General features: G+C 35.8%; 1 protein-coding gene across 6 annotated transcripts in view; it reads right to left on the minus strand.

Moving 5' to 3' along the window:
• Window positions 1–26,070, minus strand: part of LOC121381075 (catenin delta-2-like) — a 124,980-nt gene that overhangs the window by 18,073 nt on the left and 80,837 nt on the right. For 5 of the 6 annotated variants that reach the window (XM_041510167.1, XM_041510166.1, XM_041510170.1 and 2 more), the window contains 11 exons: window positions 21,017–21,212; window positions 17,404–17,672; window positions 12,583–13,454; window positions 11,250–11,528; window positions 7,276–7,411; window positions 5,796–5,916; window positions 5,062–5,178; window positions 3,674–3,819; window positions 2,307–2,536; window positions 838–919; window positions 241–400 (listed from right to left, as the gene is read on the minus strand). In XM_041510167.1, the coding sequence (XP_041366101.1) occupies window positions 241–400; window positions 838–919; window positions 2,307–2,536; window positions 3,674–3,819; window positions 5,062–5,178; window positions 5,796–5,916; window positions 7,276–7,411; window positions 11,250–11,528; window positions 12,583–13,454; window positions 17,404–17,672; window positions 21,017–21,212 (2,608 nt within the window). The remainder of the gene's footprint in view (window positions 1–240; window positions 401–837; window positions 920–2,306; window positions 2,537–3,673; window positions 3,820–5,061; window positions 5,179–5,795; window positions 5,917–7,275; window positions 7,412–11,249; window positions 11,529–12,582; window positions 13,455–17,403; window positions 17,673–21,016; window positions 21,213–26,070) is intronic. The other variant, XM_041510168.1, reaches the window with a different exon arrangement.

Here is a 26,070-nt window from a genome sequence, read left to right on the forward strand (position 1 = left end):
GAAGGACAATTACGCAATTTTTTTTACAGGGTCCTTATAATTATAACTACCTGTAATTAGCTCTGATACAATGAAGGACTGCAGAACTGAAAACAAGGGTGATGGTCTGCTCATGTGTGGATATGGATTAAGTCTAGTAATTCTGCAATGGAGGAGATGACTCAGGCTGTATAGTATGTTTGTTGTGCTAGCAGAGTAAGTCGAATAAGAATAAAAACATGTTAAGCACATTAAACCTACCTGCCAATCACAAGCTGTAAGATTCTGAATTGCACCCGCCGAAGCTTCGAGCGTCACCTCATTAGAACTATGTTTGAGCAATGCCGAGTACACCTGTAAAATCTCCATCCCCCACAATGCCTTGTACTCATTAGCACCTGGAGGCAGCTGAGGTGGTCCCCTATAACACAGGTAGAAATTAATAAAGGCATTATTCAATCAAACCCTGGCACAATAAAACACTGGCCACTGGAAATACATCAAAGACATGTGAACGAGTGAATGACTGAGTGATTGATCGATTGGTTCGTTGGTTGGTTGGTTGAATAAATTTATGCCTGAACTTTAAAAGAAAACAAAAAAATGGACAAAATATACATCAATGTTACCCCTCTTTATTGCTTCTCATAAACCTGTCCATGGTGAACAGTAAATACGTAACACAGAAGTTATAAGTATTTAAATGTGAACATGTGATGATGGTTGATGTTAGAATTCAGAATACATCCATCTCTCCCTGTAAACAAATTTTCATTGAATTCTCTCAATTCATAATACTGATTTTAATGATACATATTTCTGAATATGCACACAGACTTTCCATCCGTGAATACTTACTTCTGACTTGCTGTTTTACTGTCGGCTCCCTTATTAGAACCTTTCTTGCTCTTTCCACCGCCAAAGCAACCCGTAGTTTTATCTGACAAATAAAAACAAATGTTGACATTGTGCATGTATTATGTTCATAAAAAGCAGATGAATTAAATGCAAATTTAACAGTTATCCTTTACTGCTGCAATTCGGCTGTAGTCTGCTGTTTCAAAATATGTTGTTACGAGTGTATTTATGGAATAACTAGTGAGCTACAGATTATCTGTCCCAAGTGAATCATTTACAACATTTATTCATGAGGGACATCCAACAGATAATTTGTAACTCTTCATAGCGAGTTGGTTATTGGCTTTATTACCCATTGTCACTTTTAACTAGATTTTAATATAAAAATTCCTCTACTGTCAACAACAAATTCATCAGATATTATGTCATATAAGCTTACACGCATTACACAACATAATGTACTTGACACCATGGCATAACGACTTTCTGTTTATACCCAAATGTTTACCATACAAAATAATAATATGACTGTGGTTGCATAAGAATTTTTGTTTTCTATGCTACTAAAACAACTGCTTAAGAAAATGTACCATTTAATGATTATGAAACAAATTTGTCACAATGTTCCTGTAAATCTTTGTAGATTGTAAAACATATAGGCTATGCAATCTGACTCATGTATAGAAACATCAAGTTCTGGCTGTGGAGAACAGCCAAGTGAATGTAATTTTTTTTTAAGCCAGCCAATCAGTGGCTGTAGAAGCAATCTGCACAGTGCAGTTATTAAAAAAAATATTACCCCCAATATTTGAGCCAATATGGGTAATAAATATGTAACATTAGCCTAGTCCACAGTTGCAGGGCTATCCTTTGTACAGAAAGAATTTTTTTTTTTATTTAACGATGCACTTAACACATTCTATTTTCAGTTATATGGCGTCAAACATATGGTTAAGGACCACACAGATAATGAGAGGAAACCCGCCATCGCCACTTCATGGGCTACTCTTTTCTATTAGCAGCAAGGGATCTTTTATATGCACCATCCCACAGACAGGTTAGTACATACCACTGCTTTTGATATACCAGTCGTGATGCGCTGGCTGGAATGAGAAATAGCCCAATGGGCCCACCGACGGGGATCAATCCCACTGTGCTACGTCCCGGCCCCCTTTGTACAGAAGTCAGAATTTGAAAGAAAGTAATTTGCATCAAACCTCCTAGTTTGTATCGAGGAGATTTTTCAGTCAAACATGACTCCATAAAACCATTAATCCCCTGAAAGTGCAGTGATGTATAGAATGTCTGAAATGTTATTATCATAGAATAAACTGACAAAGACCGTTATTTCGAAAGGTTCAATTTATGTAAAACTATAAACTAAAGCAGCCATGAAGAGTGCTGGGACGGAAGCTACGACACCTTGTTTTTTAAATCCCAAATGATATTCAACCAAAACAAGTGTTTACCATTTTTCTGAACGGGTTGGTTTGTTAACGTTCTTTTTTTGTAGAACTCGGGATCTTCAACTTCCTGTATCCGGTACGACAGGTTGCGGAACACGCACACAATGTTTTCAACAGGCTTACTGTCCATGTCATTATCTTGAGACGACTTTAACGTGTGTAACAAAGAGTTCACCAGTCCGCGACACTCACGTAACTTTTTTCGGGCTTCGTAACCTGCGGAGCTCACATTTCTGAAACATTACAAACAAACAAATTAAAATAATGCCGAGTTTTGCAACTAATAACATATTATTTCACCAATATTTTTAAGCTTGTAACTTAATATTATATACTTTTTTTAAAAACAATTTGTTTTGTATTGTCATCATCTATATTGAAACAAATTATGCATGGTCATTAAAAAAATAGTGACTTTCTTATGCCAGCTAAAGCTACAGTCACTGTTCTTACCACAAACAAAAAACCCCAGAAGTATTATTTGTAATCTCTAGTATTTTCCAGTTTTGCAATACGATGTAGAAAGCAATTTCACAACAGATACTATATTTTAAACATTTCTTTCCTCATTTCTTTCCATGACATACATGCATGAAATCTGCAATTAAACAGTTGAACTGCACTGCAGTGTTTGACTAGACATTGTCTTTTTCACTAAACATCAGATTGAATGTGAACTAAGGTCGACGACAGTCATTTTTCGGACCCTTGTTTTGGCTTCGTATGCAATAAATATAACATATCCGACAGTAATTTTTTGAAATGATCTATTTGACAAAAGGTACATTTTATTTCTTTCATCTTAAACTTAATATTTTGTGCAGAATTAATGAAAAAAAACCCAACCTGTAAACAACGTTGTCTACAGGGGTCAAGGTTTTTATTTTAATGTGGCGAAGCATTGTAATACTATAGCTAAATTTGAATTTGAATGACGTCAGTATTCTAATGATGTCACTTTGCATCTCCTTACAATAATCATAAACCAAGTACATGACATTTCCAGAACGCTGGAAAAATTCCAATGCAAAATTCTATTTAATTTTTTTTTTTAACATTATTAATGCACATTAATGTGTTTAAAGAAAATCTTGTGATTAAAAAATGGTACCTTTTACAAAATACGGATTTCAAGTGAAATTATGTTAAGATATTCTATATTCATTGTGTACGAAGCCAAAACAAGGTTGCAAAAAGTGAATGTCGTCGATCTTAGACTGGAAATAACATGTAATGAAATCAAAGAATGAGGCATTAAGTGAAATTTTTTTAATTTAGACAATCTATTCTAAATTATAAAATAAAAAATATAAAACTGTTATTTATTTTAAAATTACTGGGGTACGCCATGCGTGTGCAAGTCTACATACCTAATTACTCCTGTTGCATTTCTGAAGACTAATGTCCAGCGCTGCTGCTCTGGAGAGGATCCCAGCCTGTCCCAGCCAGAGTGGGGAATTATCACAGAATTCACAAGAACAGCTAAAGCACTGTCTATTATAGGCTTCTTCAAATCCTGTAAAAGAAGGTTAAATTTGTAACATCTTGTATCTGCTGCAGGCTTGCCAAAATATCTACCAACCAGATAATTTCTTTTATTATTGTTTCAGTTTTATATTCAGCAACCATATTAGGCATTAAATTAACCTTCTGACTACTGCAGGCGAGATATCTCGCCCGACGTTACGTCAGTCGATATACTGTACACTGTATACAGTGCATTCCCCAATTCATATTTCCCGTTTGGCACACGACACTCACCGGAAACGGAAATATAATTAAAGAAAAAAGATTTTCGGCAAGTATTTTCGCTTGACAACAATGGCGGCACGTCGTGGTAATTTTCAGGGATCGATAGCTGATTGTAACAGCTAATTTGATAATAAATTTGATCGTTTTACCAACAACAAAAATTACCAAATATTGCAATATGAATCGTAGTTCGGGTTTAAAAACAAAATTCTGGTCAGAAAACCACTGTTATCGGGAATAATGGACATAAATACTGGATAGCTGGCCACAAATGCCCGTTGCAACTTTTTCGATTTTTGGCCTAATTTTTATCACCATTAGCCGATCTAAAATAATAAAAATTACAAAAAAAGACACGAAAATAATACCGATTCATATATGAACTTTATTTCATGTATTTATGAAACATTTAAGTGAATATATGTGAGTAAAAATTATAAACTTGTACCCACTCAACATGGTTTTTGTTAAACATTAATCCAGTAGTCTAAAGGTTAAAGGTGCTTACTTTAAATAACAGGAAAGGAATCATGATCCATTAGGGGGTGGGAGGGAGAGGGTGCTTGTCAACACTTACATAATATTTTCAAAACAACCATCTTATCTTTATTTATGTTAAGTAAAATGCAACGAGCCATTTCTTTTCATTCTTTTAACAGATAATTTTTCTCTCTAATATTTATCAGCAAACCAAACGTAAATATTAACAGAACATCTAATAATACAGGGCCCCGTTCCACGAAGCGATCTTAGCCCTAAGATCAACTTAAGTGCATAGGGTAGTTATGCGCCTAAAGTAATCTTAGGGCTAAGATCGCTTCGTGGAACAGGGCCCTGGACAAATTATTTCACTGACAGAAAGCAGAAAGGGGTACCAGGTACTGAAGAGTGTTACCTAATTTTAGAGGGGGAAGGGAATTGGCCTTAGCATCAGAAAAATGTTACATGGGGGGAGGGGAGGTAGGTATAATTTGTCTGATCTGCCCTTGTGTAATGGAATACCGACCTCGCATGAAGAAAGATTCCAGAGGATTCCGGTGATGCTTTCTTTCACTTCCCCATCCTGGGTCTTGCGTAGCAGACGCACCAGTTCTGGAATACCTCCAGCGTTCTTTATCGCTTTCTGAAACAAAATAGCTCAGCTTGATGAACAAGGAAAGGAACTGAGAAGAATATTGGCTTAATGACATGTTAGCACATCTTAAACTATCGTAGACTGTGGTAAAGTATCTGCTCTTTGTGTATAAATGGCCACTTCAAGAAAAAGTATTATCTTTTGTTTCACACTGAAACTGATGAATTTATATCTAAACAACGTCATTCAATATCAAGTTCATTATTCAGTTTCTATTAAATTAAACATCCTAGATTTATCCAAATACTCATACACTATCAAGGCCATGTCTGTCTGAAAATCACTTGGGGGAAGTGGGAAAATAAAGAACGAGGACACAGTACATATATAATACACACAATGCATGTAAATATAGAAATATAAAAGATGTAAATATTCCATAGCCAAAGTGATGTGTGGGAAGATGTCATGCTGTTGATTAGTTGAATCTTGATCTCCAAAGAGACACGATTGTGTGTTATTGTGTGTGTACTTCTGTCAGTCTCACAAAATTGGCAAACTGCAATTTAATACATTTTCTAATTACGTGTAACAGAGATACGAGTGCAAGTCCACACATCTAACCACCACAACATACATAAATGAAAGATGTAAATACTTCATACCTTATTTTCATCATTGGTTTTGCCATAGGACAGATTTTGTAAAGCACCACATGCATTTCTGTGTACTTCCGGGTATTCATGGCTGAGCAAGTTGATCAAAGGACGGATTCCATCAAGGCCTCTGGAAAAAACACATCAAAATTAATTAATAAATTTGCACGGAAAAAACCCCAAAAGCAATCTTTATTTGTTGGAGTTATTTCTAGAATTGAAATTCTACATAGGTATTCTTCTGCAACATAGGTTACTCCTTTGAATAAGCAGCATGGGATCTTTTAAATACAATTTCAATACAGGACTGTATGTGTACACTGTTGATATACCAGGTACAGGCAGCTGACTGGAACAGTCCACAGAGGTACCATACGAAGCACACATGCAATAACAAGTGTAATGACGTAATTTTGAGAAGTGACGTCACAACATAATGTTGCGAAGTGACGTCACAACATAATGTTGCGAAGTGACGTCACAACATAATGTTGCTTCACCAGTTCTAAATCAGACTGTGTAAGTGAAATATAATGTCATTTTGTGTCTCCTTCTACATAGTTATGGTTGCAACGGCCTTTTTTATTCATAAAAAATAACAATAATGATATGGATTATAAAGAAATTATTAAACTCATATGTGAGTCGTACTGACTGTAGGAAACTCATGTCAAGATTCCTGTATTACCCTCGTTCTTGCTCGGGCAATACAAAAATCCTGACACTCATTTCATAAAATTAGTGAAACACACAAGCTCATATAAAGTTTGTTTTGTTTAACGACACACCTATTGAGCTAAAAGCTCATATAATAATCTCTATTTATCCTATAACTTACCCATGATATCCATGTCATAAACCCATGTGATCATTTTCATGTATTAACCTGGTTAATAATGGTATGCAAATTTGCAAGGTCTCTAGTGTTGCTGTGGTTGGGTCATTTGCTTACAAGCCAACAAGACCCGTGTACCTGAGCGTAACTTTTTCAAAGATATAGTTAAAATGCATGACGTCAAACTAATTTGTGCTAATTGTGATGACGTCATATTACCGATGGTGGCAACTTTAGTACTGTGGTTTACTAAAAATTATATTAAAATATTATTTTAGAAGTGTTATAGGATAAATAGAATTCGCTACTCATGTTTTTTAATATGTAAAATATCAACCTCGTCTAGTTAATCGGTATTTGTTGAGGCAGAGCCTCAACAAATACCGATTAACATAGACTCAGTTGATATTTTCCATATTAAAAAATACTTGTGATGAATCCTATATTCCTGACACTCATTTCGTAAAATCATTAAGACACAAAAGCTTGTATAATAATCTCTATATCTTCTACCTTAACACACAGAGAGGTATAGTAAAAAACCCCATTAAAATGCATCTTTCACTCATGATATATCGTACAATTAAAAACACATTTTAGATTTTAGTTGTAATGATGAACAGTGTTTCGTTTAGTGTTTGCTATGTTTGATACCTTGTTTTGGCTTTAATGCCATCATCCATGAAACAGAGATGTTGTAGATAAGCTGCTGCGTGGGACCTGACGTCGACATCGTAGTGACTGAGGTAATCTATCACTTCCTGTAGGTCGGGATCCCGCCACCGTAAAGCTGCAACACAAAAACATTATGTGTAAAATATTGACATTCGATTAGTCAGTACATAACCTGTCTTTAGTAGCATCCAGTACCACCGGAAGTGAATGTTAAAATGCCACGTGTGTTTGCTGAAGGCCAAGTAAAGCCGGCGCCATGTTTTAATGCACCTTTGAGTTGTCTTCTTATTTAATGTTACTGAAGATATAACATCATGTCATAAGTTCGGAAAATAACACTGGATTTTCTTGGCATTAAATTTCTTATTCAGTATTTCTAATAGGTGCATCCATAGGTCTTCATCTCGGTACATGTTAAAAATAATTTAAAATAAAAATATTAAATGTTAGTTAAACATTAAGTTAAAATTATAATTTAATAGAATTTCAATTTTCTTTTAAAATATGCAGAGATGAACATTCATAGATGTAATTATGACCCAAGTTTCATTGATGTTGCACTTTTAGTTTGTGAGAAGTGGATCCAAATGTGAAACTTTAACATTGAGTTAAAACACGAAAGTTGCCACCATTGCTGCTGAAACATTAACTCGGGTATCTTGCCTTTTAACTTTGTAAACGTGAGACAAAAATCTGGGGTAAAGAAGGCTTTATAAAGTTGAGGATTCCTGTAAGCTTATCCTCAGAATATGGTACGGAACAGTTGTGTAGTTGTGCTTAAAATCTAGGGCCCATATTTTCGAAGCTATTTTATCACTACGAAATCGTAAAACCATCGTAAGCTATGAAGTCACTATGGCGTGTGCTGTAATAATGTCATAGTCTATGATGGTTTTATGATTTTGTAGTGCCAAGATAGCTTCGAAAATCCCTAGCCAGAATTCCACAAAAATCAACAGGATATTTATCTCTTCTATAACATTCCCCTCTCAAAGTTTTTTCCTCAATGCTTTCCTAACCTTCCAGAGATTAAAGAAATTATTATTTAAATTTTTAACTAAATAATACAAGTTTAAAAACAGAAAATTGCCTTTTAAGCAGCATATGCAAGATGTACAATATAAAAATCATTTCAATCATTATTATACTGGTAGTTTAAAACTGCATAAACTAACTAAAACACCGAACCACAAATTATTTCTTTTTACTTATTCAGAAGCTGACACTGATAAACAGACTAAAAAAATTTATTATTTGAGACTTGAAGATGCAGGATTGACAGACGGTATTTATCCCAACCAGTGTCCATTATATGTACGTAAGGTAGCAGCTATAGTATGCACTGTCCTATCTCTAAATGGAAAGGTGTGTATAAAAGATCTCTTCCTGCTTTTTAGAATATGTTGTCACATCACACTACTGTGTAGCAGCCCAAGGTTCCCCTCATCTCTCTTTCTCAAGTGTCAAAATAACCATTTGTTAAATCACCAAACAGCCACAGTTTAAAATGTGCTGAGGTGTTGTTAAACAAAAGTTCCTGTTTTTTCACCCTGCATTTCTTTACAGATTGTACAGAAATATACAAAAAATGTACAATAAAACAAGAGAGAAAAAGATTTTTCTAAGGCACTTATTTTACCGTTTCTTACAAATCCCATTAGTATTAATTATATGATTCATGAAAAACATTCTGCACTTACAACTATTAGTTGGAGAACTAAGAGAATATACAACAGCATACATACCTATATGTGTATAACAACTGTATATAAAAAGGAAAAAGAAAACGTCACTTACACGGGTGGTAATAAGAAATCCTATTAGCGTAAACCGTATGATCCAGAGAAAACATTGTGCAGCACTAAGAGCTGCATCAGGGTATAGGTTGGATCTGGAGACTGGTCTGACAGAAGGAATGTATGGAATTCCCCCAGTGATAATGACAGCACAAAGGTACAGTGGGATGTTGGGTCATGGGAAACAAAGCCTGCATTCATGCAGGCAAGAAGCAAGGTCTGGCTGGCTGATGAACCAATGTCAAAGTAAGTCAAGACCCGAATATACGGAAGGATATTTTTATAACACCCTTGTAGCATGTAACCCACTGGCTGTTAAGTGCTCATACATGCATAATTATATAGCTGTAGATTTATTTTTAATTTATGGGAACAATAAAATATAGTGTTACAGTATTATGTAAAAAATATGGACAATCTGTGAGCTATTGAAGACAGGGAAACACTTTGATTAATGGCACCTCAGGCCATTTTAAACTACAGCTGTTTGGTATTAAAGGGACGTTCCTGAGTTTACTGCATTGTAAGATGTTTCCGAAAAATAAAATATTTCTACGATTAAACTTACATATTAAATATATTTTCATGTTTAGAATATCGTGTCTGTATATTGAATGTGTTTCTGGCCGTCTTAATATTTGCAAGAAGACCAAACTGGATTTTGTCTTCAAATAATTTTGTACGTACGAAAAAATATACTTTAGAAAATAAAATGAAATTTAACCTAGTACAAATAGTAGAACGATCAGAAACACATTTAATATACAGCCACTAATATTTTATGCAGAAAAATATATTTGATATGCAATTACAATCGTTAAAACATCTCTTTTATTCAATAATATCTTAAAAATTGCAGCAAACTCAGAAATGTCCCTTTAACACATGATTATTAAAATACTTGGTTCAGAGAACGAGAGAGGAAACAGGCAACCACCACACAGGCAACTTTTATAAGTTGTTCCTCATAGACATTTCATTTCAATTTATTTTCATGCTTAAATCCAATTAAGGTTCAAGTATGTTGTCCTGGGCGCACACCTCAGCTATCTGGGCTGTCTGTCCAGGACAGTGGGTTAGTGGTTAGTGAGAGAGGAGAGGGTGTAGTGGTCTTACACCTACCCATTAACTGAGTTGTTAAAACTCGCTCTGGGTGGGAGCCGGAACCAGCAAACCCAGTACCAACCAGCCTTATGTCCGATTGCTCAACCATGACACCACCGAGGCTGGTTTCCCAATAGACGGGACAGTGAGCACATACCACAGCTTTTTACGTACCAGTTATGGGGATGGGATGGGAAAAAAATTGAGTTCATCGAGGGCATCAATCCTATGACCACTGGTGTAGGTAGGAGTGGGGCATATCCCCCCCCCCCACCCACCACCACCCACCCAATCACATCTCTTTTCTTTCCAAACCTTTTATAATCAGAGCAACTGGAGTCATTGTGGGGAGGGGGTGGGGGGCTTGGGGTTATGAAATCTCTCACTTTTAAAAAGTCACTTTAATTAAAAAAAATAACAACTTCAAGGAACGTTATACTGTATGTTGATGCAGACACAACACAATTCTTACTTTTAGAAGACAATCTTTAACTGTATCATTGGTAGCTCTTCCAGTCTATGTCAATTACCTCAAAACATCATTATGTATTTGTTTTGTCACTGAGATCAAAATAATAAATGTTATTTGGGAAACCAAAACTGATTTAAAAATTGAGGTCTTCAAAAGCAGCACCATATGCTAAAGGTGGTCAATTTATAAAAATTAAATCAAGTAATTAAGCGTGAATTATTTTAAACATTTTTTTTTTTTTTTGAGGTGTGTGTGTGTGGATATATTACTATAATATCCCAACAATGCCTTTGATGCATAATAGCTAACTACTAATGAATGACCAACCAAATAACAAAATGGTCAATACAGGATTTAATCCTTCACATTCTTAATATTTAATAATATAAACAACACTTGCATAATGCTGATCCACTATGTATTAAAACATGCACTTTAACTTGTTTTTCAAACACTTCAAAATGATCATCATAGCACTGACTCACTTCCCATGCAAACACTGATCAACTATGTGTATTAAGACATGCACGTTAACTTGTTTTGCAAACACATAATATGATGATGATGATAGTATCACTCACTTCCATGCTGGCCCCCATCTGACGGGGTGCGGTGTCCATCAGAGAACCGGTCAACTGGAGCCCCCAACATCTGACCCTCGTGCTTGCCAACCTCATCCTCGGGGTACAGGGGTACCTGGTTGTCTTGGTAATCGTAGTGGGGTGGGGCACTCGAGTCGTATGGAGCAGATGGACCATCCCTGTCGTCATAGGATCGATCTCCATACGGGGGACCCTGATCTCCATACGGGGGACCCTGATCTCCATACGAGGGACCCTGATCTTCATACGGCCCTGGACCTGAATGGGAATTCAATAGTCTTTTAATAGCTGATTCATACAACTCACAGGTTTTATAAACCTGATACTGAAATGGGAATTCAATAGTCTTTTAATAGCTGATTCATACAACTCACAGATTTTATAAACCTGATACTGAATGGAAATTTGATACTCTTTTAATAGCCGATTCATACAACTCACAGATTTTATAAACCTGATACTGAATGGAAATTTGATACTCTTTTAATAGCCGATTCATACAACTCACAGATTTTATAAACCTGATACTGAATGGAAATTTGATACTCTTTTAATAGCCGATTCATACAACTCACAGATTTTATAAACCTGATACTGAAATGGGAATTTGATACTCTTTTAATAGCTGATTCATACAACTCAGATTTAATTCATTAAAAACATGTCTCAGCTCATTCCAGTTTAAAGAGCAGGTGAATTATAATGATGGGCTTCCTTATTACTAATTCTATTCGAAATTCCTGGAATCATCCATTTATTATTTAAACCTGATTTTATAAACCTGATACTGAATGGGAATTCAATACACTCTTTTACACCTCACAGGTTTAATTCATTATAAAAAGGTTCTCAGCCCATTCCAATTTAAAGATATAGATCTAGCAGGTGAATCATATTAATTTATTACAATGAGGTGCTTCCCTAGTACTAACTCTATTTGAAATTCCTGGTATTCATCCATTTCTTTTTTAAACCCTATTTTATAAATAAAATTCGTATTTAATTTCACAGTGCAGTAAAGCTGTTTCAAAATTAATTACATGGTGGAGATAGTGATTTTTTCACATAACCACCACCCATACATTTTTACAAACTATGCATATGAAAAAAATGTGGCAGACAAAACATTATGGAATTTTTACCCCCCTCCCCACACCAACATGATCCACCATGGAACATTATTTCGAAAATGGAAAATGGACTATAAGAAAACCAATTCACAAATAATTAACTAGTAGAAGCATTAAAACATTCACGTTCCCAGATGAGCTGCACTAAAACTAATGTTAATCTACAAAACACTGTAACAAACCTTGTGATGGTGAAGGACCGCGATGGTAAGGATCCTCTTCATTTGGCCTCAAACCTTCCTTCTGCTGCTGGAATGGATCATCTGCGAACGGGTCCTGTCTTAGCGGTGGCAGACCCTCTATTTTGTGAATCAGACTGGGATCGTCCCCGGGATGGTTGGCGTACGGATCTTGGTACATCGCTGGTGATCGACGATCCTCTTTAAGGCTGGGTCCGGGAGACTGACCCCCGTACAGGTCAGGTTCCTTATCTCTGTACGGATCGTCCGGGTGGTCGACACTGTCGCGATAACGTGGCTCGTTATTAATAGAGTCATTCGGATAGTTGCCATTGTATGGCGGATTATCTTCACGGACAGGCTCTCCACCGTACTGGTCATCTTGATGACTAGGGTACTGGTCCTTCAAAGGATCCTGATAGCTGTATCTTTCCCCGGGGGCAGCTGCAGGACCTTGAAAGGAATCATTGGGATAATCGCCGTACCGTGGGTTCTGCGGATCGTCGTGGTAACTGGGCTCATTGTTGGGGTACCTGTTCTGGTGGTCGTCGTCATAATATTGAGGCGGTCTGCTGCCGTAATCGTCGTTATGGTATGACTGGTCCCTGCTGTGGTCGAGAGGTTCTGGGTACTGGCTGTCGGGGATCGGAGGCTGGTCGCCATAGCGATCGAACTCGTCAGAGCGTGGTGCGCCGTTGTAAAGGTCTCTGACGGGAGATGTTGGGTTCTGCAGCTCATCAGCTTGGTCCCGGTACTGCGGTTCAGGATACTGGTCTTCATAGTCCGGGTACCGGGGATCCTGTCCTCTGTAGGGTGAGGCACCATGGTCGGGTGGGACTTGATAATTATTTCTGTTGTCTGCATAAGCAGGATCCCTACAGGAAAGATGACGATTGAATAATTTAAACCATGTATCTAAACATCAAAACACTCATTTAACAATGTTACAGTCCCTATACATGTCTAGCTTAAATTTAACATCCAATTTCAAATGCAACTTGCGTGCAAAGTGTGTTAGTATATATAGTTAATTTATAAACTTCAAAACACTTAGTAAACAAATAATGTTTAAGGACTTGCTTTACATTTACCGAGTTTATTCAGTTTTACTATTAATAATGGATATTTACAAAAATTGTACATTCCAGACAGTCTTCTTTTAACTTTTACAATTGAAATAAAAACTCTTAGTGCTAAAAACATCTTTAAGATATCTACAATGCCAGCAAGGCTTTAAAGGTCAAATCTATAAACAGGTTAATGGCTCATATATATATATATATACTGGTATGATCTAAATTTAAATACAGACTTTTGTATACCTTAATGACTGAAATTCCTAGCTTTGCAAATGAGATACACAGATTTCAAAAGTCTAATATGTACATACATGTATATACATGTGTGTGTGTGTATGTACACACACACACACACACACACACACACAGACATATATATGCATTGTAACTAGATATAAATCTATTAGAATAACTGAATAACCAAAACCAAAATAAGTAATTATTGAGTATCTAGTTACTTGTAAGAACTGATTGTAAACCAAGCCCAATTATACTGAGAATAATGAATTTATTAATCAAGTGATATCATTTAGTAAGCAGAGTATTCAAATGTGTGACCATAACAATGAGATTAAAAACTAATCCCATCCCATGATGTTTGGTTAATCATGCTTACTGCAAAGATTAGCATGATATGAAATAATGGTATTATGAATGAGTATTATATGAAATTATTTTTTTAATGGAAAAGATCTGGGTTCATCAAACTGATCCAATAAAAATATCTGACAAATACAAAAAAAAGATGACTTCCTTCTATTAAAATAAAATGGCAGAATGTATAGGAAATGTTTCATTTAATGACACACTCAACACATTTCATTTACGGTTATATAGTGTCGGACATATGGTTAAGGACCACACAGAGCAGAATCTATAGAAACATTATTTAGGGTTAATTAAACGAACCAACATTTCAAATATGTAGCAGCAGTATGTACTTTTCAAAACTTCAAAAATATTTTCATAATGTAACAAAATTAAATTGGACTATTACATTCCACATTTTAGGGATAAAAAATATCAGAGCTTTTGTTTGATGAACCTCGACAAAAGCCAATCAAAGCTTTGACAATATCACTTTAACATCAACAACATTCAAACTGAATAAGAGTATATGAATTTGCTAGCCTAAATATTGTGTGCAAACCGAAAAAAGAGACCCCAAGTTATTAGCAATATCAAATTGTATTTTTTATATATATATGCAATGTAATCCTTTGTCACTATGTTTGTACTTCTTATAAGGCAAGACAACTTTATTCAGTATTAAAGCCACTGGCCCAAAATATATAAGAAAAAGGAAATAACTTTGAATGTGGTACGGTACATGTATATCGTAAGAAATCATCACTTCAAAATTCTTGTTACAAACATCCAATATAGAAACACTGCTAAAGTATCTAGCAGTAGAACATTTGCTTTGTACTTCTTCATATTTTTTAGAACATAGTTTCAAACATGATCCTTTAAAATATTTCACACCTATTGCCTTATTTTCCTTCTTCAGTCCTATCTTCTCCGGTAATTAATTAACCATTTTTCAAATCCCCGCCCCAAACACCCACCCCAATATACAAAATTTAAGGTATTTAAACAGGCTACTGTTAACTTTAAAAAATGTACCTCAGTCAACCTCTGAGAATGCTACTTTAATGACAACATTCAAAGTAAATGTGGACTCGATACTTCCACTTCCTATCTAAACAATGTATATATATATATATATAGCAACACAACAAGCAAACTACAGTTATATTCACAACAAACACACACATGTAGCTATATCTTTATATCGGAAAAGTAACATTCTCAAGTTGAGGTAGCTTGCTTCAGTATAAATATATATATATATATATATATATATATATATATATATATATATATATATATATATATATATATATAATATATATAATAATAATAATAATAATAATAATAATCTGTTCTTGATTGTTCTGGTACTTTAATTACTTATTTATACCAATATATTATTATGTTTTTGTTTTGTGGTTTGTTTTTTCACATTATATTAATATATTAATATGACATGATAATTTAGTTTTCTGATCCCATCCCCTCCCCCCCAAAAAAGAACTTTTTAGTTTTTTGTAATGAAGAGGAATGTGGATTTTTAATAAGATTTTATGATTAAAAATATTTCTGTGAAAATATGAACAAATACAGAAATTATATATAATGCATATATTAAAACAAATTTGATAACGCTACTACCAACTACATGTATGCACACCAGTGTCAAAACAAAGTATCAAATGCTTGGGACGTATTACAACTAATATGTACTAGAATGGGAGGGAAATATATTCATAGAAATCTTAAAAACTTAAATCTTTTAATTGACCTAAATGTTTGTTCTATTCCTTTTCTGTTGTTTTAAGCAATTCAGAAATAATATAATTATGTCTTTAAATAATTTCCATCTGTATACCAATGAATATTAGGATCTTACAAAAATAATCAATAATTTCTTTGAAAGTAGTTTGAACTGGAACACAGTTACAAACAACATTCAACAGGAAACTAATACACTACTAAAGAGCACGAAATAATATATAGATTAAATACAAAACTATCACATGAGACTGGTCACAATATAAATTCAAATCTGACAACGTTCAGATTATATCAACAACGGTAGGACATTAATTTCACAAACATGGACATGTTTATCAGAAATGAGACTGATTGGAATTTCCAAGGGAAAATAAAAAGGTAAAGGTAAATTAAAGACGTAAAACCTTTTTAAATTTTTTTTTTTTTTTAAATTATCAAACAGATGTTTAATTAATGAAAAATCTCAATGCTTGATTAGACTTAATGGAAATTAATTATTTTAAATATAAATACAAAATTAAAATAAGAAGATATTTTATTATCCAATTAAAATGTTTTTCATTTAGGATAGGTTTAAGCTGACCAATGATTTGAATTGTGACATCTCTCATGTGACAGGACCTTCCATACCCAGTATTAACAGCTCTGCCACAGCTGATTTTATGTCCAATCACATTACCTTCAACTTAAAATACGTCCGAAAACCCCCAGCTTCACTTAAATATAGCAATTAGTAAAACATAGAAACCATTCCATTTAAGACACGTTTTAACTTTCAATCAATATATACGATTTTATATACAGCAACATTCAAAACAACTGTTCTAGAAATTTAGTATACTGCTATAATATGCATTCATGCAATAGAGGGGTGGGACATAGCCCAGTGGTAAAAAATCTGTCTGATACGCGGTCAGTTTCTAAAACTATATGTCAAAATTACCAAATGTTTGACATCCAATAGCCGATGATTAATAAATCAATGTTCTCTAGTGGCGTTGTCAAACAAAACAAACTAACTTGTTTTAAATTGTGAAAAATGCTGCTAGTATAAATTGATCTTTATTGAATACGTTGTCATATACTAGTAGTTATGTGTATACAATTCCTTGCAGTCCCAGTTTATCCATGATGTCAACATGAGACTGTGCTAAAGAAAAAACTTGATACTCAAATACAGAGTCCAGATATCAAATGGCACAATTTCATATACCGGTAGCATTAAAAGACTAAATTGAAATTATTTTTTTTTTTCAGCAAATTTCACATTCAAGATGTTTCATAAACACTGGATTGAATTAGGACTAAATAAAATAATGTCAAATATTCATATAATTTAAGTTTATGTTTTCTACTGGCAAAGCTGTTGAGGTGATTGGTTAGCTACCTGGGTCCAAAGCTGTCATACTGATCTAGCGAGGTCTGTGGGTGGTAGCCGCCCGGCTGCGAGTCCTCACTATAGCGTGAGACACTGCCGTGCGGCGACAAATTACGATAGTTCACAGGCAGATGATTGGGTGTAAACCTGGATGGATCCGGGCCCAGGGGCGAGGCTGTCCCGGGGAGTGGCGACGCTCTCAGGTCGTCTACTGGCAGGGAAATAGACTGATATGTGGCGTAGTTTCCATTCTGCTGGTCCTGTGGATAACCTTTGGCCTAAAAAAACCAAAGCAAAACATTATGGGCTGAATACATGGAGCCTGTTTTTCTTTTAAACGCAGGTGTTTAAGCATTGTATATGTATGTAGTTACACGTGTGTAAGATATAAACAGGTGTTTAAGCATTGTAAATGTATGTAGTTACACGCGTGTAAGACATAAACAGGTGTTTAAGCATTGTATATGTATGTAGTTACACGCGTGTAAAACAAACAAGTGTTTAAGCATTGTATATGTATGTAGTTACACGCGTGTAAGACATAAAAAGAAAGAAAGAAAGAAATGTTTTATTTAACGACGCACTCAACGCATTTTATTTACGGTTATATGGCGTCAGACATATGGTTAAGGACCACACAGATTTTAAGAGGAAACCCGCTGTCGCCACTGCATGGGCTACTCTTCCGATTGGCAGCAAGGGATCTTTTATTTGCGCTTCCCACAGGCAGAATAGCACAAACCATGGCCTTTGTTGAACCAGTTATGGATCACTGGTCGGCGCAAGTGGTTTACACCTACTCATTGAGCCTTGCGGAGCACTCACTCAGGGTTTGGAGTTGGTATCTGGATTAAAAATCCCATGCCTCGACTGGGATCCAAACCCAGTACTTACCAGCCTGTAGACCGATGGCCTGCCACGACGCCACCGAGGCCGGTCTCGTGCAAGACATAAACAGGTGTTTAAGCATTGTATATGTATGTAGTTACAGGTGTGTAAGACGTAAACAGGTGTTTAAGCATTGTAAATGTATGTAGTTACATGTGTGTAAGACGTAAACAGGTGTTTAAGCATTGTAAATGTATGTAGTTAAACATGTGTAAGATATAAACAGGTGTTTAAGCATTGTATATGTATGTAGTATGGCAAAAGATATAAAAGGCATATTTTATTAATTAATAATAAATTTTGGGGTGTTTTATAAAGGCAATTTTAGAATTAATTACGGTAGTGAAAAAGGCTTGTTTAATCTCAGGGCAGCATGGTGTTGATTAAGGCAAGATGGCGCTAGACTATTGAGGCATGGTGCTGCACCATGCTAAAAACAAGCTAGGGAAAACACTAAACCAGATATATATATCTTGTCTTCCTTATAAACCACCACTTGCTAATAATAAAAGACCAGATATGGGTTTTACAGCATTATTTTTTGCTCAGGGCTGGGATGCAGCCAAGTGGTAAAGCCCTCGCTTTATACACAGTCGGTTTGGGATCAATCCCTGCTGGGGGGGTCCATTGAGTTATTTCTCCTTCTAGCCAGTGCATCATGACTGGCATATTAAAGGCTGTGATATGTACTATCCTGTCCATGGGATGGTGCATATAAAAGATCCCTTGCTACTAATGGAAAAATGTAGTGGGTTTCCTCTCTAAAACTATATGCAAAAATTACCAAATGTTTGACATCCAATAGCCGATGATTAATATATCAATACTCTAGTGGTGTCCTCAAACAAACCAAACTTTATATTTTGCTCTCAAATGTAGGCCACTCTACAGTTGAACATAGACAGGGTGTCGTTCAACCACCATTCTCTTAACCTCTTTGTTTGCAACTAATGCCACTGTTAAGTGTACCCTGGAGGATTCAAGATACCTCACAATATAATTGTTATGGACTCGTTACAAGCCGAGTCTAGAAGCTATTCCCATCTCATTTTTAAATACGAATTACAGCGTTGGTGGGATTCAAATGTATGGCAAGCAATGCCCTAGAGAATCCTGGTGTGTAGCTTCCAGCATTCTATTTCCAGCCAATTACAAAGACTGTATTACAGGTTTCTAATTTGTTTTTAGTCATAGTGACCTTATAGCAGTGTTTTTTAACCTAAGGCAGACAGGATGTGTCCCAGTGGTAGAATGTGCACCCGAAGTGCAAAGGGTCGCAGGATCAATAGTCCTCAGTGGACTCGGAAAGTTTTCCTCAATCCAAGCTAGTGCCCCATGACGGGTACATTACTAAAAGGATGAAAGGGGTCAAATCCTTTTGTATTTTGGTGGGCACAGCAAGTGTTGCCTTCAGTTTAATAAAATAAAAAAAAATGAGCTAAAGGCAAGATGGGCAGGAACCAAGGAAAATCTTTCCTTCAAAACTGGGGCACAAAGCCAACATACTTTGTCAAGTTTTCTTATTAAAGGATGCCAGGGGTCAAATTTAAATTTTTAAATTTTGGTAGGCACAGCAAGTGTTGCCTTAATTAAGTTTACTAACAGAAATAAGTTGGAGTGTAACCACGGCAAACCTTTCCTTCAAAAGAGGGGCACAAAGGCAACAAACTTTCTGTCAAGTTTTTTAATTAAAGGATGTCAGGGGTCAAATTTTAATATTTGATGGGTACAGCAAGTGTTGCTTTAATTCAGTTTACTAACAGAAATAAAGACACCAAGGCAAGTTGGAGGGGAACCGAGGCAAGTTGGAGAGGAACCGAGGCAAGATGGAGGGGAACCGAGGCAAGTTGGAGGCAAGTTGGAGTGGAACCGAGGCAAGTTGGAGTGGAACCAAGGCAAGTTGGAGAGGAACCGAGGCAAGTTGGAGGGGAACCCGAGGCAAGTTGGAGCTGAACCAAGCCAAATTGGAGAGGAACCAAGGCAAGTTGGAGTGGAACCAAGGCAAGTTGGAGGGAAACCAAGGCAAGTTACCGTCTATTAAGTTTTCTCAAGACAAAAATGATTTCACTCTGGTGTCTTGGACTGTAGCCTCTGCAGTGTATTGACTTCATATGAATGCTTTTTATATTATTACCAATAACAGTCTTACTATTTCTTACATACAGAACATGGAATGTATGGGACGGACATGGTGGCAAACCAAGTAGGGCACCACAGCATTTCTTTTACCAATGACAGAGTCTTGATTTGCTAAGTACAACTGCGAGTAAAGAGGGCAATCACGGCACTTGCTGTAGTAAACTGTGAACCCTGGGATGTGGTATGTATTGTGCCTTCCACCTTTACTTATTACTCTAAGGTCAGGTCAGGTCATAAGTTTTAACATGCACATTCAGAACAAACTGTTGTAGCACATGGCCAACATGGGTGCACGTGTCCACTTTCGCTGGCTCCTCCTTCCTGGATAGGAAAGGTATGAGGTGGTGGGTGGGTGGGAGAGAGGTCACCCAAGCTGGCATGTGCAAGAGAGCACAAGCACCCTGACCAGGGCGAAGTTTGGTTTTTGGTGTTACTGAATTGACAAATGTCCTGTAGGATTAAAGTCAAATAGAAAATTTTGCTTAATTTCTTGAAGGTAATTTCTATACATAATTTAGAACGGTTCATCAAAATTGAAAATATTACTCTAAGCTACACTAGAGGGTGTTAAATGTGTGCCAAGCTAAATGTATACCCTAGATCCTGGTCGGTTGCTTCCCGCGCTCTGTAAGGAAACGTGTGAGCCATGTGGTGAGTGCTCTCGCTCGTACGGTGCACTGGGATTGTAGCTGCCTGCATTGTAGGTCGGCTGGTAGGGGTCGCTGTGGTGCGGCATGCGGTGGCTGCTGCTGTAGGGGTCTTCCTGAATGTAGTCCATGTTGCTGTCCTCACTGGCAGAGAAAACAAAAGAAAACTGTAATAATGTGAATTCAAGTTAAAATTAAATAATATCCATGTGACATGTATTTTTGGAGAAATTTCTTTTTCTTTTTTTTTAATGATAGAGAATTGTAACAAATAACATCATGGTGGTCATGTACATGTATTTCTAAGATTTCATCTCTTTTCTGGGGGTGGGGGTGGGGGGGGGAAGAGGGTGAGTTAAAAAAAATAGTCTTGTTTTAGTGGCATTTTTGTGTAATACATGTACATGTATTTCTAGGGGGAAAACATGGAATTCTAAATTTTAAATAACATTTTTGTTGTATATTTCTGAAAACACCTATTTTAATGTCCTTAAAGCATATATGTATACATGCAATTCCAGCAGAGGAAAATTTGGAAACAAACAAGTTATCTTTTTATATAGTAGATTCTAGTTATAAAAGATTTCAATATGATATACTTTTGAGAGAAAAAGCCCTTTTTTGCTGTCTTCAGTGGAGGAAGTAACAGAAAAATTAAATATACGGAAACAAATTTGTTATATTCACATATCCTTATGGTTGATCACACCAAAATTATGTTTTCATCTTCAGTATTACCAACACCAAAAATAAAAGTTTGTTTTGTTTAAAGATACTACTAGAGCACTAGAGTACTAATTTGATAATTCTGTCACAGTTTCGTAGGAAACCCAATATATTTTTTTCAATAACATTTTCATTTTACATGCACTTTCTCAAACAGTACCAATTATGAGACACTGATTGGGATGGGGGAGAAACAATCAGAAAATGGATGATCCACTGAGGTGGTTCCATTCTACAAATCAAGCACTTCAGGTGAGCACTCTACTGACTGAACTAATAAAATCAACTCTTTATCATTCACTGTGGAATCTACCTTGTATATATGTATATGCAGCTTTAACTGATATCTCCGTTTATTTCAGACCCAAAATAACCATAGATTTTAGTATTAAATACATGCAATATCATGGCTTTATCGGATAACACGGTTCTTCAATCCTGCCTGCTGATCTAGATTCAGTGCATCTGCAGATTCTGCTGTTTGAAGCAGTTCATATTGATGTATACACGTATACCTCATGAAGCCAATATTTATCTTGCACTAATATTTATCCTGCAATTTCTGTTTATTGACAAGATATGTTAACTGTGTAACCCTATGTATTTCGGTCAATGGTTGAATGAACTACATGTAAACAAAGTACTGCCACTGATGATACAGTTGTTATGTCAATGGGTAAAATAATGGTAGACACTGGATTTATGTGCTCAAATATGTCTCTTTCAAAGCATACAATGTGTACATGTCAGGGCCAGATCTGGCTCTCACCAAATTCGCCAATTGCGAATTTTCAACACATCTAGCAAATTTTATTTCAATGTGGCGAAAAAAATTCATGTCATGATTCGTATTTTGTTGAAAATAATGGTGGGTTTCTGTAATTTTTTTAATTTAATAGATAATTTGGTGAAATTTTCTCCACACCCAGAGCTATCATGCATGTACACAAAATTGTATATTGCAAACTGTATCATAACACCATATTGAAAAGTACATATATACCAGTGGTAGAAAAACAAGGAATAATATGGCCATCACCGCTATGTGACTACATATACATGTATGCCTGTATTTCTGTAGATTATTTCTGTAGATAATGTCATGTATGCAGGCCACACTGATAATGGGCTACTCTTTCGATTATAGCAGCAAGGGATCTCTTATATGCACCATACCACAGACAGGATAGTACATACCATGGTCTTTGTTACATCAGTTGTGGAGTACTTGCTGGAACTAGAAAATAGACAGGGATCGATCCTAGACTGACAGTGCATCACTTCAGTGCTCCGCCACTGGGCTACATCCCACCCCCACATTAGGTACCATGTCGTGGTATATTATTATGCATATGAGACAGTGAAAGATATTGAGTGAACTCGTGTCCACCGGGAAATTCCGAATGTGCCCAGGGCAGACATGCTTGAACCTTCAGTGGAAGTAAGCATGTGTCAAATGGTTGATTGACCGAGTGAAACATTCTAGTGTTGTTTTATACTGCTTGATTAATATCTGTAACTGGTAAAACGTGTGCATGTCTCACATTAAAATGTCACCAAGAATATACAGACTGATCTATAGCAGGATGTGACTATAAATCACTGTCCTGTGACGCTGGAAAGTGTTAAAGCTCATTGTGCTGCATGCACACACATGTATTAACCTCACTGTGCTGTATGCACACATATGTATTAACCTCACTGTGCTGCATGCACACACATGTATTAACCTCATTATCCAGTGACACTGTAAACTGTTAAAGCTCACTGGACTGCATGCACACATATGTATTAACCTCATTATCCAGTGACACTAAATTGTTAAAGCTCACTGTGCTGCATGCACACATATGTATTAACCTCATTATCCAGTGACACTAAACAGTGTTAAAGCTCACTGTGCTGCATGCACACATCTGTATTAACCTCATTATCCAGTGACACTGCAAACTGTTAAAGCTCACTGTGCTGCATGCACACATCTGTATTAACCTCATTATCCAGTGACACTGCAAACTGTTAAAGTCGCACACCCTAGTTCCATCCAGCGAAAATAAATTATAATTTGGTTAATCTACAAACCTGTAACACACTTAGATCACGTTTTTATCAAATGGAGTGAAAAAGCAGGTTTTATATCGATAAATACCATGGGAATCCCCATGTCCCAATTGCTTGAAATAATTTTGAAAGTTTGTATTCTTATGTCACCGGTAGATGTCGCTCGAAGCACAACAATGCCTACGTCACGACAAATTTCACAGACTTGGGGTGCGTTCTTTTTATCTCTCCTGGACATGTTCCAACTGTTCTGTCCTGGTTGTATCCCCTCTCCAGATATTGTAGGACTTAGCAAAATTATTGGTTTTAAGGGTTTGTAACATTTTGTATTGAGACACTTACTTGTCTGAACTTTATTGTTACTGAAAATGTTCACAAACTGTGAAGAAAAATCTCACAAATGAACAACAACAAATCGGATGTTGATTGCGCGAACCGTGCACGAGAAAACAAACCGAACCAAAATGTTAACGGTCACGTGGTATACCAACGTCTGTGACATTGAAATGGAAATATCCCGTCTAAAAATAGATTAGACCTTGTCTGCTCAACGTTTTTTTTCTCAAACGTGCGTCCGTTTTTCAGAAATACGAAAAATGCATTTTGTAGTATTACAAACACCAGGATTACCAGGATTACCAAAAAACACTTCAGGTGAATGGAAATGTATATTCTAAATAATAAAGCTCACTGTGCTGCATGAACATAAATGTATTAACCTCATTATGCTGCATGCACATATCTGTATTAACCTACAAGTGTTTACTTATAGAACAATGAAAGATCGTTTTCCAAATCATATCAATTCTTTGATAAATGGGTACAAATGCACTCGTACAAACATAAATGTCAACTCTGCATTGAAGAATGAAATGTCTCACCCAACTTAAATTGGTTTTGGGATTTAAAATATCAGTTAAAAAAAAAAAAAAATCCTCTGATGTGGTTATCGATCTAGAGAAGCCAAAAGGTCCGACCATGTATTTTCATTTGTGTTGAGTTAAGTACACCAAGACAACTCTTAGATGCTGTTCTGTTTCATTTAAACTTACGTGAGCTTACTTATTAGTATTCTGTACACATTTTATTTTGAAAAAGGTACATGTTCATATTATTTGAATAAACATAAACTGTGACAGCCAGAAGGTGCTATTGTTAAACTATACTGGTATATCAAAGGCAGTGGAATGTGATATCCTGTCTGTAGGGTGTTGCATATATAAAAGATCAATTGCTACTAATGGAAAAATGTAGTACTAGTAGGTTTCAGAATTACCAAATGTCTGACATCCAATAACCGATCGTTAATAAATCAATGTACTCTAGTGGTGTCGTTAAACAAAACACACTTTTAAACTTAAAAGTTGATATTACCACCTCTACTAGAATTTAGTAACACCTAAATCTTGCTTCCCAACTTTATCACGGCAAAACTAAAACTAAAATAGTAGTAAAATAAGCATTCCTTTATCCTAATTTACCATTTTAGTAAGCAGTGCATGTATCTCTTTTGCATGTTCAGTTAGCAGTACATTTTTGTATTTTCTATTTTAAAAATATTTATAAGAAAACAAAAATGCAAGAACACGCTAAGGCTGATAAATTAAGTGCCTCTGAGCATTTTTTAAAATGAATCTTTTGAGTTCTGATAAAAAGAACCACAACACATTAATCATCATTATACATACACATTTAAGTATTAATACTCCAGTACGTTATGCTAGATAAGAAGACACATTAGATCAATAATATGTCTGTAGATAGCAGAACAACATTACTAACAAATTAGCCAAAGATCCCAAATCTTTGTTCCCAACTACAATCCATTATATTTACCAGCAAACATTTCTATTTAGACTGGCAACATTCTGTGGCATCTGCAAGTATTTGTTCAAGGCAATCAATACAAATTAAATGTGCAGGTTCTTGTCTGTGCGATTCTCCTAGCTGCTTCACCATTACACCGCAATAATCAATGTAAATCCAATACTTATTAATGATACAGTTTACAGTCAGTGATATTGCCTTAATGCAGAAATAAAAATGCATTAGACAGAAGGGAGAAAAAAAGAGAAGAGTCTTATATGCTTTAGCATTGGAAAATTTCAAAATGCTGAGTTTGTAACAATTGGGATCTTAATTCTGTCTGTGACAGTAAATGAAATTAGATGAGAATGGTTATTCTGGTTACAACATGCCAATAACAACTGTCACA

The sequence above is a fragment of the Gigantopelta aegis genome, chromosome 9, assembly GCF_016097555.1.
Source record: "Gigantopelta aegis isolate Gae_Host chromosome 9, Gae_host_genome, whole genome shotgun sequence".
Lineage (NCBI taxonomy): Eukaryota > Metazoa > Mollusca > Gastropoda > Neomphalida > Peltospiridae > Gigantopelta > Gigantopelta aegis.